Source organism: Staurois parvus, unplaced genomic scaffold (assembly GCF_062004578.1).
Source record: "Staurois parvus isolate SC_StPar_1 unplaced genomic scaffold, SC_StPar_1.0 ptg001241l, whole genome shotgun sequence".
In the NCBI taxonomy this organism is placed as follows: domain Eukaryota; kingdom Metazoa; phylum Chordata; class Amphibia; order Anura; family Ranidae; genus Staurois; species Staurois parvus.
The window spans coordinates 121,104-141,349 of record NW_028319037.1 but is presented as its reverse complement, the minus strand read 5'-3'; the positions used below and the strand labels follow the sequence as shown (position 1 = coordinate 141,349).

The 20,246-nt window shown below is 48.9% G+C and overlaps 1 protein-coding gene across 1 annotated transcript in view; it reads right to left on the bottom strand.

Moving 5' to 3' along the window:
- Positions 1 to 203: 203 nt before the first annotated feature.
- The window catches only part of LOC149437946 (CDP-diacylglycerol--glycerol-3-phosphate 3-phosphatidyltransferase, mitochondrial-like), a 54,745-nt gene continuing 34,702 nt past the window's right edge, over positions 204 to 20,246 (bottom strand). Inside the window, exons 2-4 of the mRNA XM_089660422.1 lie at positions 7,237 to 7,438; positions 2,972 to 3,049; positions 204 to 416 (exon numbers count right to left, since the gene is read on the bottom strand). Coding sequence (XP_089516548.1) covers positions 204 to 416; positions 2,972 to 3,049; positions 7,237 to 7,438 — 493 coding nt within the window. The remainder of the gene's footprint in view (positions 417 to 2,971; positions 3,050 to 7,236; positions 7,439 to 20,246) is intronic.

The following is a 20,246-nucleotide window of genomic DNA, read 5'->3' as shown; positions in this document are numbered from 1 at the left end:
ATGTGTTCAGCCAATCGGCTTCTGTCTTTTATTTTCAAAGCTCAACTGAACAAGCTGAAGATCGATGACGATTGGTTGACATGCACAGCTGCTCCGGATTCTGTCTGCTCCAGTTTTGATCGATCCGCCCCCAGAAATCTACTTGAAGGTGGATTTGTACTTTAAAAACAGGCCGTGTCACACCACAAATGACATCACACTGATCACAGGCTGCGTGCCACCATCCTCTTATGTGATGAGAGAGTGTTTTCAGTGATTACCATCCGACTGCCTGTTATCACATCAGAGGGAGGTGCCATAAACCTGTTCCTAGGGGGCCGCCACTGACCCCGCGATCCTCGGGTGTAGTCCAGCAGTATAGACACCTGCAGGTCTTCACACTCTGTACTGCACAGCGCGTCTTCTATACAGTCCACCTGGCAAGAGAAGATGACAGGACAGAGGTTTCCCAAGTGTCACCTAATGTCAACCCCGACCAATCATCACAAAAATTAGAAACTATCCACTTTCCTGCCTCCCTATAGTAGAACTCCTGATACAGGGAGGCAGGGCTGCGCAAAATCATTTTATATATATATATATCACATCCAACAACGCCACCATCAAACCCGCCCCGCAGGCCAGAGTACTGGGTGTCATTCTGGACTCCAACCTATCCTTCCAGCCCCAAGTCCAATCTTTAACAAACTCATGCAGACTCCACCTCCGCAACATGCAGACTCCACCTCCGCAACATGCAGACTCCACCTCCGCAACATGCAGACTCCACCTCCGCAACATGCAGACTCCACCTCCGCAACATGCAGACTCCACCTCCGCAACATGCAGACTCCACCTCCGCAACATGCAGACTCCACCTCCGCAACATGCAGACTCCACCTCCGCAACATGCAGACTCCACCTCCGCAACATGCAGACTCCACCTCCGCAACATGCAGACTCCACCTCCGCAACATCGCCAAAATCTGCACGTTCCTAACCCCAGAAACCACTAAACAGCTCATCCACTCCCTCATCATATCACGACTCGACTACTGCAACTCCCTCCTCACTGGCCTGCCTCACCGCTGGCTATCCCCGCTTCAGTCCATCCTGAATACGGCTGCCAGACTCATTCACCTTTCCAACCGCTCCGTATCCGCCACCCCCCTTTGCCAATCCCTCCAATGGCCTCCACTCAGTGTCCTCCACCCCCCTCTGCCAATCCCTCCACTGGCCTCCACTCAGTGTCCTCCAACCCTCTCTGCCAATCCCTCCAATGGCCTCCACTCAGTGTCCTCCAACCCTCTCTGCCAATCCCTCCAATGGCCTTCACTCAGTGTCCTCCAACCCTCTCTGCCAATCCCTCCACTGGCCTCCACTCAGTGTCCTCCTCCACCCCCCTCTGCCAATCCCTCCACTGGCCTCCACTCAGTGTCCTCCACCCCTCTCTGCCAATCCCTCCACTGGCTTCCGATTGCGCAACGGATCAAATTCAAAATCCTAACACTGACGTACAAAGCTGTCCACCATACTGCCCCGAACTACATCACTGACCTAATATCCAAGTACCACCCAACACGCACACTCTGCTCCTCACAAGACCTCCTTCTCTCTAGTTCCCTGGTCTCCTCCTCCCATGCCCGCCTCCAGGACTTCTCCAGGGTGTCACCCATCCTCTGGAATTCCCTGCCCCAACCCATCAGATTATCACCTACTCTCCTCTCCTTTAGGGGCACCCTGAAAACCCATCTCTTCAGGGAAGCCTACCCCACCCCCTGCTAACTTGCCAACCTCCTCCACTCTTCCTACCACTCCATCCCCCACAGCTATCTCCTCCTGTACCACCATCCCCTCCCTCCTAGATTGTAAGCTCGAAAAAGCAGGGCCCTCGATCCCCTCATGTTTTGCATTGTATTGGTATTGTCCTGTCACATGTTCTGTCCCCCTTTGTAATGTACAGCGCTGAGCGAACCGTTGGCGCTTTATAAATACTGTATAATAATACTATATCTATATATATATATATATATATATATATATAAAAAATGGGGGGGGGGGGGGGGGGAATTAGGGAATGCAAAATATAAGCAGAGTAAACTTCATCTCTAAGCCCGGATTCACACTGAATTCACAGGGTTTTCAGTGCGAATTCTTCACCGCACGCATCACCATCGCACCCCGTTCATGCGAACCGCTGCAGGTGTGTATGTTAACAACACCCGAAAGCGGTCCGCAGAACGCGGTGCGATGTGCAGAATCGGATCACAGAGGTGTGAATACCCGTGCGATCCGATTCTAGTGCAGACCCAAAAAAGGGTCCTGCACATTTTTGGTGCGGGTGCGGTGCGATTAGAGCTCTGATGAAGAAGGGATGCCCTTCGAAACGCGTCAGCTGTACGCTGAGTGCCTACCACTATGATGGGACTCACGCAGGCTGCCTAATTTTCCAGTCCCTCTGAGGACTTACATGCTTGAATTACTTCGCTGCTTGTGAGTATCATTTTGTAATTAATAAAAATTGGTTACTGAGGTAATGCGCAAGGTTGGTGCGCTTTTTGTTTTGTTTCTCTTTGCAGTATTGGTCGGGCTTCCCCAGCCTTGTTTGGAGCTGCACAACCCTATATGCACCGGTGGTCGAATTTTTCCAGTTCTGGTTCCATCTATCCGCCACCTATGTGGGTCTCAGAGCGCAGGAGAGTTTGTTTCTGCGCTGCGATTAGAGCCATGCATAATGTACGGCTCCAAACACACAAATCGCATGTGATTTGTACAGGAATGAGGTGCGGTTCCTGTGCGAATCACATGCGATACGCCGCACCGCATTAGTGTGAACCCGGGCTAAAGGAGAAGTTCACCTATCAATGTTACAACCACATTGCGAAAAGACCGGCCCCTGCAATCCCCACCAAATCTATTTCTAAAGGAAAACAAGTGCAAGTGACCCCCCCCCCCCCCCCATGTAGGCGCAGACTTCAAATCTGCTGCTCACCAGCTCTTGCTCCAGCGGGCCGGTCCCAAGGTACAGCGATGCCATAGTTATCCGCTTCTTAGCAGCCTTCACCTGGGCCTGAGGGGGGAAAAAGTGACGTTTATGCAAAGTTTGCCATCAGAGAATATAATGCGGTCACAATATTCAAACGGGGCCTGAGGTTAAAGCTGAATTCCAGGAATTCAGCTACTTTGTAAAAGCTGCAAGCACACCGTGGACTTAAAGCGGAGTTCCACCTGAAAATAACTAAATAAATAAAGTCAGCAGCTACAAAAACTGTATCTGCTGACTTTTAAAATACAGCCACTTACCGGTCCCTCGGTCCAGCGGTGTCCTCACCACGGCTGGTTTCACCGGCCGTCTTCTCTCCGTGGCGTCGGCATCTCCAGTGTGGGCATCCGGCTGTGACAGCTTGCGGCCAGGGGCGGATTGTCCATTTGGAAACTCGGGCACTGCCCGAGGGCCCGGGGTCAGTAGGGGGCCCCATGAGATGCCACTGGTACCATTTTCATAGGCTTTTTTGATTTTGGGCAAGGAAACAGGGGCCCCATGATCTCCTATTGCCCGGGGGCCCCATGAGTTGTCAGTCCGCCACTGCTTGCGGCATCACAGCCGGGTGCCCACTGCGCATGCGTGAGAAGCGCTGCGCTTTGTGAATGGCCCCGTAGTCTTCTGGGACCTGTCACATGTCCCTCAAGAGTACGGGGGAAGGAGGGGGGTGGACAACTTCCACTTCCGATCACCTAGGCCAGGGGTAGGCAACCTGCGGCTCTCTAGCTGTTGTGGACCTACATTTCCCATGAGGAATTGCAAAGATTACAAAACTGACAGTTACAGCTGTGATTTGCAGAGGCATGATGAAACTTGTAGTCCTGCGGCTCTCAGGTTGCCTACCCCTGGCCTAGGAGATCGCAGCGGAAGTGGGAGCGAGTACCTGCCAAATTCGGGTACCCGCCCCCCCACGCTCTTCAAAAGGTGCCAATCCTTAATGGGAAGCAGAGGACAAAGGCTTAAAGCTGAACTTCCCCTCTTGGGTGGAACTCCGCTTTAGGTCTACCGAGGTGCCTGCCGCCTTGTAAACTTGAGCTCCAATGCTGCTCACTATGATCTGTTCCTTCAAGAGCAGAGTCACTGGAACTACTATGCCCGCCCCCCCCCCTCCTTCTGCCCATTCACAGAAGCCTTTGTAATATGTGAACTCATTCACAAAATACAAAGGCTTCTGTGAATGGGCAGCAGAGTGGAGAGGCAGGTAAAGCTGCCCTGTGTGTTTCTCTCTTCTCACAGCCGGAGTGTATCCTCCAGGAGTGCAATGAACTGGTCACATATAAGTGTTAGATAAGTCCTGGAGGTGACATGCACCTAATTGGATTTAACTCATAGTGTGCCTCTACTTTTTGCAAAATTGCTGAATTTCTGGAATTCAGCTTTAAACTTGGAAGGACAGTTAGACATGCAAGGCCTATGGTATACTTCTGGTCATATACCAACGCTGGTTATGTGGTCTCTGACTAAGCCTCTTTGGTACAGATGTCAGGAGACTGTTCGAGTTGAGAAGTGACCTCCAAACTGTGGCCCTTTGTTTGCCTTTATTCAGCCTTTGGGGCACTATTCCTCCAATTGATACAAGACACTATTATGCCAACTGACACCAACAATGGGGCACCATTTCTGCCAATGACACCAATAATGGGGCACCATTTCCGCCAATGACACCAATAATGGGTCCCTATTCCTCCCAATGATACCAGAGATGGGGCACTCTTCCTCCTCCTAATAGCAAATGTGGTGATCTTTACTCCCACTGATGCCAGGAAAAATTTACTCTCTCCCTGGCCACAGTCCACCCCCCCCCCTAAGGTTTGAAAGACAACGTAACGGGAGTCACTTGGGGGGGGGGGGGCCCATGGAACCCAGCTCACTTTGGAGAAGTGGGGAGACCCCTGTCTCAGCACCCCATATTCCTCTCATGTGTAAGTCACCCTGTGCCTGTTAGGGGTACAGGGTGATCTGTCCTGATATTGTGTACACAGGTCTAGGAGATGGGTGGGGTGGGGGGTTGTGAATTGTTTGGTGTTATGTGGCTGCATCCCATTGTTCTATTGTTTGTCTTGCTTGGGAACAAACTATTATGGGATGTGTTTATGTGTATTAGCTTAGTGGGGAGGGGGGGGGGTCTCCAGCAGCCCTCCCTCCTGATGGGACGGTCTGCTGGAGTGAAGTTTGAATACCTGTGTGTCTCTTGTTACTAAAATGTAGATTGCCCCGTCCTGTGTCATTATGCCGGGAGGGGGGATTTGTCATTTGAGTGTCTATATCTTGTATCTGTGTTCAAATAAACTAGTCTACTTTCTGGATTACTTCAAGATTGGTGTCGTCTAGTCTTGTATGGTCGGCTGTGGTGTCTGTTGTCGGTGTTCGGACGGGGAAGTGGTAGTCTGACGGAAGTACTCACCTGCAGTCTGGGTCGGTTCCGTGACAAACTGGCCCTTTGATTAGAAAGTTTGGAGCCCCTGGAGTACAGGATGCCAGTTGATGTTTCTTGCTGATGTCAGCTTGCCAGGCTCAGGATCCTGGGAATGTATCCGTGGGGAATGTGGTGAGACAGATTCCAGTGTCTAATGAAGGACCAATTATGAAGAGATCCTGTGCTTTGCCCATTGATGGCAAGATGTCCACTTAAAGCCCCTCGGCACCACATAATCACCCCGTCCTTTATTCATGGCGGGTCAGTGTGTCTGCTGGCTGTTACAGCTAAACTCTGGCATGAATCATCTCCCTGAGGACACAGACATCCAGCAATCCTTTCCATGGTCTACCGGAGAAAGTCGTGGAGGACAATTACTGTGACGGTAGTCACTTTGGGTGGGGGGCCCATGGAACACAGCCCCCTTTGGAGAGGTGGGGAGACCCCTGTCTCAGCTCCCCATATCCCTATTATGTGTAAATCACCCTGTGCCTGTTAGGGGTACAGGGTGGAATGTTCTAATATTGGGGTGGGGGGGGGGGTTGTTCATTGTTCACTGCCATGCGGCTGCATCCCATTGTTCTATTGTGTGTCTTGCTTGGGAGCAAACTATTATGGGATGTATGGGTTTGTGTATTGTCTACTGCCAGGTGGTGTATCCCATTGTTCTATTGTATGCCTTGCTTGGGAGAAAACTATTATGGGATATATGTGTTTGTACTTGCTCGTGGGGGGGTGTTTCCGGCAGCCCTTCCCCCTGATGGGACGGCCTGCTGATGCGTTTCCTGTTACTGGGGGTATTTCCCCGCCCTGTGTATATATCTTGTATCTATATTAAAACAGAAAGTGAACTGCTTTATTTTAAGACAAGTCTGGTGCTGTCTCGTCCTGTTTGGTCAGCGGTGGTGTCCGTGGATCTGTGTTTGGACAGGGAAGCGGGAGTCTAACGGAAATACCCTAGTGCAGTCGGGGTCCGGTTCCGTTACAATTACCATCTCTGGCAGCACCGCCTGTCCCAGCATCTGCTAATCCAGTGAGACCCAGTTATGTGCCTGACCTGCCTGTACCGCACCCGAGTGCCTCTTATATAGTTTTAATATTACAGATGTTTTTAGTGAATGCACAACATCAGTGAGCTCCTTTGTCTTTTTATTGTTTCACTGCTTATATTGTACCCCCCAGATACACTTCTGTATGAACACATATCAACCATCTTGATGGACCAACTAGAATGGAGCTCAGTGAGTTTGTTGTTAATTTTTTTTTAAGTCACCAAAAGATGTGCTCCAAGCTCTGGAAGGATACTGACAGTATTGTCAGGATTCACCCATCTGCTATATTGACAGGTGCATGCGGCTTAGAGGCGGAGCCAGCTGCTCCCACCCCCTCCCCAGCCCGGCACACCAGTGAGTGGTGGAGATGCAGAGCAGAGAGCCGGTGACTGACCGTCACTGCTCTCCGCTCTGAAGAAGACTGAGAAGTAATCATGTGATCAATCAGTTCTTGGTCTTACGGCCAATGAGGGAGATCTGCAGCTTAGAGAGTATTTTTGAGGGTTTTTTTTTTTTTTTTAAACACCAAACTTTTCCTTTAATTCCAATCAAAGATTAGACTGACACAGTAGATGGGAATATCTGTAACTACTAGTCACCGACAGAACATACGCATACAGAGGATCATACAATGAATGAATCATGGATTCCGGCTTTCCTAAATTGTGTCATTCCCCCCCAGAACAGACAGGAAAATATTAAGGAGGGTGACTCTCCTCATCCCATCCCCCCCAGGGAATACTCACTTTCATGACCTGGTAGAACTCTGTTGGAGTGGAAAGAATCTTCACATTTGAGCTGGAGATGCCAAATTCGGGGACCAGGCTGCCGACCCATTGGAATCTGTGTGCTCCTCGCGGGCAGACGTAGCCGAGGGGTGAAGGGCGTTGGGTAGTGGTCGGGGGAACAGAGGGAGCCACAAGCGGGGCCAGAAGGAACAAGGGAGTCCTGGAAAATAACAATTTACATCATAAATATGCTGCAAGTCCATTTCCTAACTGCGAACATTTGCATAAATGTATCCAACCCAGGGGGGACTATTCCTCCCACTGACACCAATAATGGGGGACTATTCCTCCCACTGACACCAATGGTGGGGCACTATTCCTCCCACTGTCACCAATGATGGGGGACTATTCCTCCCACTGACACCAATAATGGGGGACTATTCCTCCCACTGACACCAATGATGGGGGACTATTCCTCCCACTGTCACCAATGATGGGGGACTATTCCTCCCACTGACACCAATGATGGGGGACTATTCCTCCCACTGACACCAATGATGGGGGACTATTCCTCCCACTGTCACCAATGATGGGGGACTATTCCTCCCACTGTCTCCAATGATGGGGGACTATTCCTCCCACTGTCACCAATGATGGGGGACTATTCCTCCCACTGTCACCAATGATGGGGGACTATTCCTCCCACTGTCACCAATGATGGGGGACTATTCCTCCCACTGACACCAATGATGGGGGACTATTCCTCCCACTGACACCAATGATGGGGGACTATTCCTCCCACTGACACCAATGATGGGGGACTATTCCTCCCACTGACACCAATGATGGGGGACTATTCCTCCCACTGTCACCAATGATGGGGGACTATTCCTCCCACTGTCACCAATGATGGGGGACTATTCCTCCCACTGTCACCAATGATGGGGGACTATTCCTCCCACTGACACCAATGATGGGGGACTATTCCTCCCACTGACACCAATGATGGGGGACTATTCCTCCCACTGACACCAATGACGGGGGACTATTCCTCCCACCGACACCAATGACGGGGGACTATTCCTCCCACTGACACCAATGACGGGGGACTATTCCTCCCACTGTCACCAATGACGGGGGACTATTCCTCCCACTGTCACCAATGACGGGGGACTATTCCTCCCACTGAGGTATGCAATGATGAGGCACTATTCCTCCCACTGACACCAATGATGGGGCACTATTCCTTCCACTGACACCAATGACGGGGGACTATTCCTCCCACTGTCACCAATGACGGGGGACTATTCCTCCCACTGAGGTATGCAATGATGAGGCACTATTCCTCCCACTGACACCAATGATGGGGCACTATTCCTTCCACTGACACCAATGATAGGGCACTATTCCTCCCACTGACACCAATGATGAGGCACTATTCTTCCCACTGACACCAATGATGGGACACTATTCTTCCCACTGACACCAATGATGAGGCACTATTCTTCCCACTGACACCAATGATGGGCCACTATTCATCCCACAGATGCCAATGATGCTCTGACATGAGGAAGAAAAATGCTGCTCCTCTACCAAGATGGCCCCCTCCACAGGGCAGAAGAAGACATGCAAGTCAGGAATAGGAATCAGCTGCATGGAGACCGCAGGCAATACTAGGGACCTGTCCCTTGTCCACTACTTGCCTTTATTAGGCACAGCTAGCACAGTTCAGGTCTTCATCAAAGCATCGCTAAACCCCAAAATGTCATAATAACCCCCCAGTCCTAAGATGTGGTGGCTGCATTTGGTTTTTTTTATTCAGCTTTTTATTTTCACCTAGTGATCCTGCCAGTAGCATATTTCTTGTGGTAGGGCGACAACAGTCACTCACTGTACTGTATCTATGAAGCAGCGTTGTCACCCTAGAACATGAAGTGTGTTAAGACTACAGAACACCTCCCTCTCTTCTCCCCTCCATAGCAGGAAGCACTGGAAGTTGTGTGTAGATAGGGAATGCCACACTCCCAGCCCAACCGGAATGTAGGAGATGTCAATCAGATTCAGCCAGTACTGCTCCTCAAACTACACCCCAACGCGTTTCGCCAGGGCTTGGTCACAGAGGTCTCCAGTGTGACACATTGTCACACTGGAGGAGTGAGCTTGAACGCCGGCACCACATTTCTGAGGACTAGGGGGCTTCATTCTGGGTCACAGAGCACAAGAAGTTATCAGTTCACAATGATTATTTGCACTTATAGCCCTGGTGGGTGGAGCAAAACCAGGTTAAGAGGGCGAGGTTGGTGGAACAGCGCTAGCTAAGCCGTCTGACATCTTCTACAATTGAACGCCGCCACCCCATTTCTGAGGACCAAGGGGTTCCTACCTTTCCTCTTGCTTCCAAGCTTCATTCTGGGTCACAGAGCACAGGAAGTTAGCAGCTCAAGTTTCCTGACAAGTTCATAAGATAAATATTTGCACTTATAGACCTGGTGGGGTTGGCGAAATGCGTTGAAGGGGGGAGCAAGGTTTGTGGAACAGCGCTAGTGAAGTGTGGTGTTCCCCCATCTACACACACATTGTCACACTGGAGGAGTGAGCTTGAACGCCAGCACTCCATTTCTGAGGACCAAGGGGTTCTTACCTTTCCTCTTGCTTCCAAGCTTCTTTCGGGGTCACAGAGCACAGGAAGTTACCGGCTCAAGTTTTCTGACAAGTCCATAGATAAATATTTGGACTTATAGACCTGGTGGGGTGGGCGAAATGCGTTGGAAAGGGGGGGGGTGAGGTTTGTGGAACAGCGCTAGCTAAGGCCGTTTGACATCTCCTTCTACAATCAGGCTGGGAGTGTGGTGTTCCCCCATCTACACACACACTATCACACTGGAGGAGTGAGCCTGAACGCCGGCACCCCATTTCTGAGGACCAAGGGGATCGTATCTTTCCTCTTGCTTCCAAGCTTCATTCTGGGTCACAGACAGTAGGAAGTTATCATCTCACAAGTTTTCTGACAAGTTTACGGATTTTTTTTTTTGCACTCATGCCACTGAAAGAGGTTTGTCAAAGCTGAGCTATATTAACAGACCAAAAGGCAGCCAATACAAGGAGCTCAATGTTGGGGTTCACATACACTTTGAGGACAACAGTTCCCATTCTGTTGCAGCTTACATAATCTGTCCTTGCTGGAGCGGGAGCCAAGAAACGGCTGAGAAAATGAAGCCATCATCCTCATTCTTTGGGGTTTACAGACAAAAGCGTGAAACCCGATTGGCTGCTCCAGTCAACCGTTCCATTTTAATCCCATCTTTCAGAGAAGAGTGTACAAGAAAGTGAAACGGTTGCCAGAAGTTTCATCTTTTTTGGAATGTTCTGCTTTCTCTCATATTTTGAGCATTTATCCCTTTTAAAAGAAATGCAGGAGATTCCTGGTAAGGTTCTCAGTATAGGGCAGAATTGTATCTACTGGGAAGTCCCGTAGTTTTCTTCTATTAGTCGTATCACCATCTGCTCAGAAACACAAGCGAAACGAGGAACCAGCATTACAGACAGAAGGAGGAAGATATGGTTGGCTATTCCCCATAAGTCATAAAAAATGAAATCATACTACTGATAACACCAAGTGATAATGAAAGAGAAATGTCGGAAACATGAAGAGGTGCCCATTGAACTCTGCCCATTACATTACGAGAAAAAGTCATCACAAGGGGCTGGTGAGGGGAAACTAGAACAAAGTCTTCTCAGAGATCCACTGCAGCTCTTCTATCAATTGAGTTTTGTCTGAACCACTTTTCAGTAAATGTCACCAAACACATGAAATATGACACTATCAGAGTTTAAGCTCAGGTAAAGCCTTCCCCCCTTCCATTCACCAGTTAAGAAAAAAAAAAGCCTTCGGAAAACCAACCTTACCCAACTCTGGGGTGTCCCTCACCGACAAGGCTCCTACAAGCGACAACTGGGGTGGGTGGTGTGTGCCAACAATGCTTGGTGACCCCTTCATGGTATCATCATGCCCTGCAGTTTTAAAATTCTGAGCCTCCCCCTTCCATTCACCAGTTAAGAAAAAAAAAAAGCCTTCGGAAAACCAACCTTACCTAACTCTGGGGTGTCCCTCACCGACAAGGGTCCTACAAGTGAAACTGGGGTTGTGTGGTGTGTGCCAACAATGCTTCGTGACCCCTTCATGGTATCATCATGCCCCACAGTTTTAAGATTCTGAGCCTTCTTACCTCCATTCACCAGTTAGGTAAGGTTGTTTTTTTTGTTTTGTTTTCTAACTCTGGGGTGTCCCTCACCGACAAGGGTCCTACAAGTGAAACTGGGGTGGTGTGTGCCAACAATGCTTGGTGACCCCTTCATGGTATCATCATGCCCTGCAGTTTTACGATTCTGAGCTTTCCCCCTTCCATTCACCAGTTAAAAAAAATAAAAATAAATAAACTTCTGAAAACCAACCTCACCCAACTCTTGAAGTATCCCTCAACAACACGGCTTCTACAAGTAACAGCTGGAGGAGTGTGTGCCAACAATGCTTGGTGACCCTTTCAAACATCAAGCCACTGCAGGATTAAGATTCTGAGCCTTCTTGCCTTCCATTCACCAGTTATCAAAGAAAAAAAAAAAAAAGCCTTTGGAAAACCAACCTTACCCAACTCTGGGGTGTCCCTCACTGACACAGCTTCTGCAAGTGACAATTGGGGTGGTGTGTGCCAACAATGCTTGGTGACCCCTTCAGGGTATCATCAAGCCACTGCAGTTTTAGGATTCTGAGCTTTCCCCCTTCCATTCACCAGTTAAAAAAAAAAAAAAGCCTTCTGAAAATCTACCTCACCTAACTCTAAAGTATCCAACAACACGGCTCCTACAAGTGACAGCTGGGGTGGTGTGTGCCAACAATGCCTGGTGATACCTTCATGACATCATCAAGCCACTGCAGCTTTTAGGATTCTGAGCCTTTTTGCCTTTCATTCACCAGTTATCAAAAAAAAAAAAGAAAAAAAAAAGAGCCTTCTGAAAACCAACCTCACCCAACTCTGAAGTGTCCCTCACCGACATGGCTTCTGCAAGTGACAACTGGGCTGATGTGTCCCAACAGTGTCTGGTGACCCCTTCATGGCATCATCATGCCACTGCAGTTTGAGATTTTGGGGGGACCCCACTTGCTGGACAGCAAAAGACAGACCTTCCTCAACAGCATATATAAAAATATAAAAACACCAGGGTTTTATTAACCAAATAAAATCATAATTTATTATAATATATATAAAAAAATATATATATATAATAATAATAATAATAATATTATAAAACACCAGGGTTAGAGGTCAACATTAACCAAATAAAATCATAATTATTTATTCAAATTATTATAATAATTTATTAATATTATATAACACCAGGGTTAGGGTTTAGCCCTAACACCTAACAAAATAAAAAACCAGGCTATGGGTTAATATATTTATTTTGGGGAATTTATCATTAAAATGTATCATTTATTATCTAGTTTTATTTATTGCATTTGAGCAGAAAAATGCAACAAAATGTGTGAATCGTGCATTTCAATGGAAAAAAAAAAAAAAAACCCTTCAAAAACCAACCAGTTACAGAAGTAACTCCAAAACTTTTTGGAGCTTCAGGCGCTTTGGACGCATTGAATTTCTCCCCTCCAGCATGGAGGAGGTACACAACGCTCAGGTGTGAATAACGCCTCAAAGTCCACCTTTAGCTACATGATGGGCAAGCCCCGCACACATGATGAGAATATCGGACGAATAATCGTTTTTTTTTTTTTGTTTTGTTTTTTTTTGCATGCTAGTGTCACATCGACAGTGAAGGTTACTAAAAACATGAAAATTCCTGAACAAAAAAAAAAAATTTGGAAGTGATGAAATGTATTAAACTACTAATGAAATGAAAACCGTACAATCTGGTGCTTATTCCTTCGAATAATTTCGGACGAAAGCTGTGTGCTAACGATCAGATTATTGTACGCTCGCTTCCAAATCCATATTTTTTTTGTACAATTTTCTGATCGTGTGCCGCAAAGTGGCAGGGGGCCCAACCACGTGGTGCTTATACCCACGGGGGGGCCCAAATGACACCCACAGGCCTCCAAACAACAATCCCCTAGGTACACCAGCATGGAGGAAGGTGGGGGCACGCCACTAACCCAGGGTAAGGCTGGCCATACACTATACAATTTTCTGTCCAACTTTTTTTTACTAGTAACAGCGGCGATCAGCCACTTATAGTGGGACTGTGACAGTGCGGCGGGCAATCTGACACTAACTGACACTGAGTGGGAACTGACTCAGTGACATCACCAGTGACTAAAACTCACACTAAAGCTGGCCATACACTATACAATTTTCTTACCGTTTTCTGAGCAATTTCCTTTAGATTCACCTTCAACTATGTAGTGCGAGGGCCCACCTAATTGGATACAACTGAGTGTTGTTTAGGTTTGACCTAATATTATATGGTTTTTGGTAAATCTAAAGCAAAAATCTCAAGAAAATTGTATAATGTATGGCCAGCCTTAGCCTCTGGGTGCCCCGCCGCTGCAACAGGTATTCCCTTTAACCTGGATTCCCCCCCCCCCCCCTTGTCAGCATCTCTGCAGTGAGCTGGGCAGAGGGAACTACTGTACATGGAAGGCAGATACCCAAAAGGAAAATGGCGACCGCTGGGCAGAGGGAACTACTGTACATGGGAGGCAGATACCCAAAAGGAAAATGGCGACCGCTGGGCAGAGGGAACTACTGTACATGGGAGGCAAATGCCCAAAAGGAAAATGGCGACCGCTGGGCAGGTCGAACTACTGTACATGGGAGGCAGATACCCAAAAGGAAAATGGCGACCGCTGGGCAGGTCGAACTACTGTACATGGGAGGCAGATGCCCAAAAGGAAAATGGCGACCGCTGGGCAGGTTGAACTACTGTACATGGGAGGCAGATGCCCAAAAGGAAAATGGCGACCGCTGGGCAGGTCGAACTACTGTACATGGGAGGCAGATGCCCAAAAGGAAAATGGCGACTGCCGCCATTTTCAGCAGTATTCCCACTAAACTGGACTCCCCCCTTGCCAGCATCCCTGCAGTGAGCTGGGCAGAGGGAACTACTGTACGTGGAAGGCAAACGCCCAAAAGGAAATTGGGGACCGCTGGGCAGAGGGAACTACTGTATGTGAAAGGCAGGTGCCCAAAAGGAAAATGGCGACCGCCGCCAGGGCCGTCCACACAATTAGCTACAATGTTATTGCTGCTGGAAGGTTTTTTTTTTTAATCTCTGCAGCTGCTTATCAAGGTGCTGATTGCATTGTCTGAGAAACAGGAAAAAAATGTCACAGAAAACATAAAAAATTCAAACAAACAAGAGCGCAAATTGAAGCCTCAAATATCCCTTTAATGAGACTCTGTAATGACATTAGTCTTATGGGAAGCGGCTCCTTGAATGGAGGGGGGGGGGAGGGGGGGGAGGGGAAGGGACAGAGCGGTAACAAGAATCATTCATAAGATTTCTGGAAGTCCATTTCGACAGTGTGATTCATGACAAATAGAGATTTTCTAACGGGCTCTTCGTAACAAAAGGCCAGATTCCCAGAAGCCTGCTGTGTGCTAATGCAGGTCAGTGCAATGAGGCCGTGAGTCAGCCCGCAGGAACCGACTATACAGTGCCGCCTGCAGCTCACCTGCTGATCCCACCAGTGTGTACACCTAGGGCCACACCCCACCGGCTCAGGTATGTGTGACACATGGGGCATTCTAGATCTCAAGTCCAGGGAAGCAGCGTACAGTATCTCCCAGAAGTGAGTCCCCCCTCCCCCGGACTGTGTACTATATATATATATATATATATATATATATATATATATATATATATATATATATATATATATATATAAACATATACACACACACAGTATCTCCCAGAAGTGAGTCCCCCCCCCCCCCCCTCACATTTTTGTAAATATTTGATTCTCTCTTTTCATGTGACAACACTGAAGAAATGACACTTTGCTACAATGTGACGTAGTCAGTGTACAGCTTGTATAACATGTAAATTTACTGTCCCCTCAAAATAACTCCACACACCGCCATTCATGTCTAAACCGCTGGCAACAAAAGTGACTCCACCCCTAAGTGACAAGGTCCACATTGGGCCCAATCAGCCATTGTCCCTCCCTGGTGTCATGTGACTCCTCAGTGTTACAAGGTCTCAGGTGTGAATGGGGAGCGGGTGTGTTAAATTTGGCGTTATCGCTCTCACTCTCTCATACTGGTCACTGGAAGTTCAACATGGCACCTCATGGCAAAGAACTGAAAAAAAAGAACTGTTGCTCTACATAAAGATGGCCTAGGCTATAAGGAGATTGCCAAGACCCTGAAACTGAGCTGCAGCACGGTGGCCAAGACCATACAGCGGTGTAACAGGAGAGGTTCCACTCAGAACAGGCCTCGCCATGGTCGGCCAAAGAAGTTGAGTGCACGTGCTCAGCGTCATATCCAGAGGTTGTCTTTGGGAAATAGACATATGAGTGCTGCCAGCATTGCTGCAGAGGGTGAAGGGGTGGGGGGTCGGCCTGTCAGTGGTGCCAGCATTGCTGCAGAGGGTGAAGGGGTGGGGGGTCAGCCTGTCAGTGCGCAGACCATACGCCGCACACTGCATCACATTGGTCTGCATGGCTGTCATCCCAGAAGGAAGCCTCTTCTAAAGATGATGTACAAGAAAGACGCAAACAGTTTGCTGAAGACAAGCAGACTAAGGACATGGATTACTGGAACCATGTCCTGTGGTCTGATGACACCAACTGATTGGGTTCAGATGGTGTCAGGCGTGTGTGGCGGCAACCAGGTGAGGAGTACAAAGATAAGTGTGTCTTGCCTACAGTCAAGCATGGTGGTGGGAGTGTCATGGTCTGGGGCCCCATGGTGGTGGGAGTGTCATGGTCTGGGGCCCCATGGTGGTGGGAGTGTCATGGTCTGGGGCTGCACGAGTGCTGCCAGACCTGGGGAGATACAGTTCATGGAGGGAACCATGAATGCCAACATGTACTGTGACATACTGAAGCAGAGCATGATCCCCTCCCTTCATAGACTGGGCCGCAGGGCAGTATTCCAACATAACGACCCCAAACACACCTCCAAGACCACCAATGCCTTGCTAAAGAAGCTGAGGGTAAAGGTGATGGACTGGCCAAGCATGTCTCCAGACCTAAACTCTATTGAGCATCTGTGGGGCATCCTCAAATGGAAGGTGGAGGAGCGCAAGGTCTCTAACATCCACCAGCTCCGTGATGTCGTCATGGAGGAGTGGAAGAGGACTCCAGTGGCAACCTGTGATGCTCTTGTGACCTCCATGCCCAAGAGGGTTAAGGCAGTGCTGGAAAATAATGGCGGCCACACAAAATATTGACACTTTGGGCCCAATTTGGACCTTGTCACTTAGGGGTGGACTCACTTTTGTTGCCGGCGGTTTAGACTTAGACTTTAGTGATTTGGGACAGCAAAGATTTTCTACCTCTCTCGAAACACAAATCCTTCCTCTCGAGCCATAACCACTGATAGCCATTATCCAAACACTGGGGGAGATTCACTAAAAGGGAAGCACTCAGAAGCTGGTGCAGCTCTGCATGGCATCCAATCAGCTTCTAAACTGCAGCTTGTTCAATAAAGCTTGACAAGAAGGTGACAACTCAAATGTGTGACCGGGGCGGTCTGACAACTCATGGGGCCCCCGGGCAATAGGGGTTCATGGGGCCCTTGTGTCCTTGCCCACACTCAAAGCACACCCAAAAAAGCCTATAAAAAAGGTACCAAGGGCATCTCACAGGGCCCCCTACTGACCCCGGGCCCTCGGGCAGTGCTCGAATTGTCAGTCCGCCTGTGTGTGACTTGTCATGCGACTTTATGTCCAAAGTCACATGGCAAGCCGCAGCCCATGTATTTCAATGAAAGCCATGTAAATCTATGCGACTTTACATTGCCGCAACTTTAAAAAAAAGGGCTCCTGCACTACTCTGATGCAACTTTCTTGCGATTTGAGTGGCATAGACTGCAATGCAAACTCTCAAAAGTTGCATCTAAATGTGATCAATACGACAGTTGTGCAACAGTCAAAGAGAACAGCTAAAGTCGCAATCCAAGTCGCCCCCATCTAAAGTCGCATCAAAATAGCAATGGAAATCATACAATTTCGGAGTGGCACAAGTGTGAACGGAGCCTAAAACCAGGAAGCCGACTAGGTTTATGGTATGGGTGGCCCGGGGCAGCTGTGCATGGTAGCCACGTGCCTGATGAAGGGGACCTGCGAGACTCCGAAACGTTGCCTTGCTGTAACTATGTGATCGTTCATTAAAACCTTTGGACCCATATTGGTGATCCTCGGTGTGCTGGTGACATTTTTCCTTCCTTTTCCATGCATGGTAGCCAGACACTGCTGGGCCCTGAGGCACCCACCCTGGGTCTTCTACGAAGTGCCCTGGTATCATATAAAAATCTCTTTCCTGAACTTCACATTTTTCTTTTTTGTATCTTCTACATCCATTCTCATTTCTCCACTGGTAACATTACGGGGTTTAGAAGAGATGGAATATGGTACACACCACACAACACCTTAATCTGGAGGTCCCCGCTGAGTCTTTTGGGAACTTAGAGCCCCAGGCCGGCCAAAACACTGATGGCAAAAAATCTCAGTCACCAGCTGGGGTTGGTCCTGGACCAGGTTTGATTGCTTTTAGTGGACCTTCACGCATGGAATGAACTTCTTCTCCTTGGCTTCCTATCCTGCCTAGTTACACTTCTGAAGACAGTTTCCGGCTCTTTTTTTGATCCCCCTTCCTGAATCCTCACCCCCACCCCAGCCTCTTGGGATGTCCACGTCACAAGTCCCAGGGTTAGACAAAATAACACACTAGTTGAAGCCATGTATTGGAGACCTGGGGTGCATCATCATGGGGGCAGCTGTGAAAATGAACCAGAGAAGAGACAGTGACAGGAGGTGCACGATGGCGGAGCAGAAGCAGAGCAGTACTGGAAGAACCTCAGCTACCAGGAATACAATGCCGGACTCCAAGGACTAGTACAGCCTCTCAACCAGGGTTCCTCCAGACGTTTTTAGGGGTTCCTTGAGCAGCTACATCATCGTAGTGGTTGTGGTGGTGGTGGGGGGATAGTGGCTATGAAAATGAAGCAGAGACAGCTGGCTCCCAATGACAGGAAGTGCACGATGACGGAGCAATACTGGGTGAACCACAACTGCCAGGAAGACATCGCTGGACTCTGAGAAGTAGTACAGCCTCTCAACCAGGGTTCCTCTAGAAGTTTTTAGGAGTTCCTTGAGCAGCTACATCAACAGGGGGGGGGGGGGGAGATAGTGGCTATGAAAATGAAGAATAGACAGCTGGCTCCCAATGACAGGAGGAGCACGATGGCGGAGCAATACTGGGTGAACCACAGCTGCCAGGAAGACAATGCTGGACTCTGGAGGAACCCTAGTTGAGAGGCTGTACAGTTCCTGTCATTGGGAGCCAGCTGTCTCTGCTTCATTTTCATAGCCACTATCCCTCCCCCCCGATGATGTAGCTGCTCAAGAAACCCCTAGAAACCTCTGGAGGAACCATGGGTGAGAGGCTGTACAGGTCTCAGAGGTTTCTAGGGGTTCCTTGAGCAGCTAAATCATCGGGGTGGGGGGATAATGGCTATGAAAATGAAGCAAAGACAGCTGGCTCCCAATGACGGGAGGTGCACGATGGCGGAGCAATACTGGGTGAACCACAGGTGCCAGGAAGACAGCGGACTCTGGAGGAACCCTGGTTAAGAGGCTGTACTAGTTCTCAGAGGTTACTAGAGGTTCCTTGAGCAGCCACATCATCAGGCAGGGGGATAGCAGCTATGAAAATGAAGCAGACAGTGGGCTCCCAATTACAGGAGGTGCAAGATGGCAGCACAAAAACAGAGTAGTGCTTGGAGAACCTCAGCTGCCAGGACAACATGGAACTCCATGGACTAGTAAAAGCCTTTCACAACTAGGGATCCTCCAGAAGTTCCTGGAGCAATGAGCAATTTCTGCTTTTCAAGAAAGTTACCACTGGACACAATTGATCTTTATAGCTATCTGTAAGGGGGAAATTCTTCCCAATGACCACTAATGTAAGGGACATTCTTCCCACTGACCCCCAATGTAAGGCGCATTCTTCCCACTGACCCCCAATGTAAGGCGCATTCTTCCCACTGACCCCCAATGTAAGGCGCATTCTTCCCAATGACCACTAATGTAAGGCGCATTCTTCCCACTGACCCCCAATGTAAGGCACATTCTTCCCACTGACCCCCAATGTAAGGCGCATTCTTCCCACTGACCCCCAATGTAAGGCGCATTCTTCCCACTGACCCCCAATGTAAGGCGCATTCTTCCCAATGACCACTAATGTAAGGCGCATTCTTCCCACTGACCACCAATGTAAGGGACATTCTTCCCACTGACCCCCAATGTAAGGCGCATTCTTCCCACTGACCCCCAATGTAAGGCGCATTCTTCCCACTGACCCCCAATGTAAGGCGCATTCTTCCCACTGACCCCCAATGTAAGGGACATTCTTCCCACTGACCCCCAATGTAAAGGGACATTCTTCCCACTGACCACCAATGTAAGGGACATTCTTCCCACTGACCACCAATGTAAGGGACATTCTTCCCACTGACCACCAATGTAAGGGACATTCTTCCCACTGATCACCAATGTAAGGGACATTCTTCCCACAGACCCCCAATGTAAGGGACATTCTTCCCACTGACCACCAATGTAAGGGACATTCTTCCCACTGACCCCCAATGTAAGGGACATTCTTCCCACTGATCACCAATGTAAGGGACATTCTTCCCAATGACCCCCAATGTAAGGGACATTCTTCCCACTGACCCCCAATGTAAGGGACATTCTTCCCACTGACCCCCAATGTAAGGGACATTCTTTCCACTGACCCCCAATGTAAGGGACATTCTTCCCACTGACCCCCAATGTAAGGAACATTC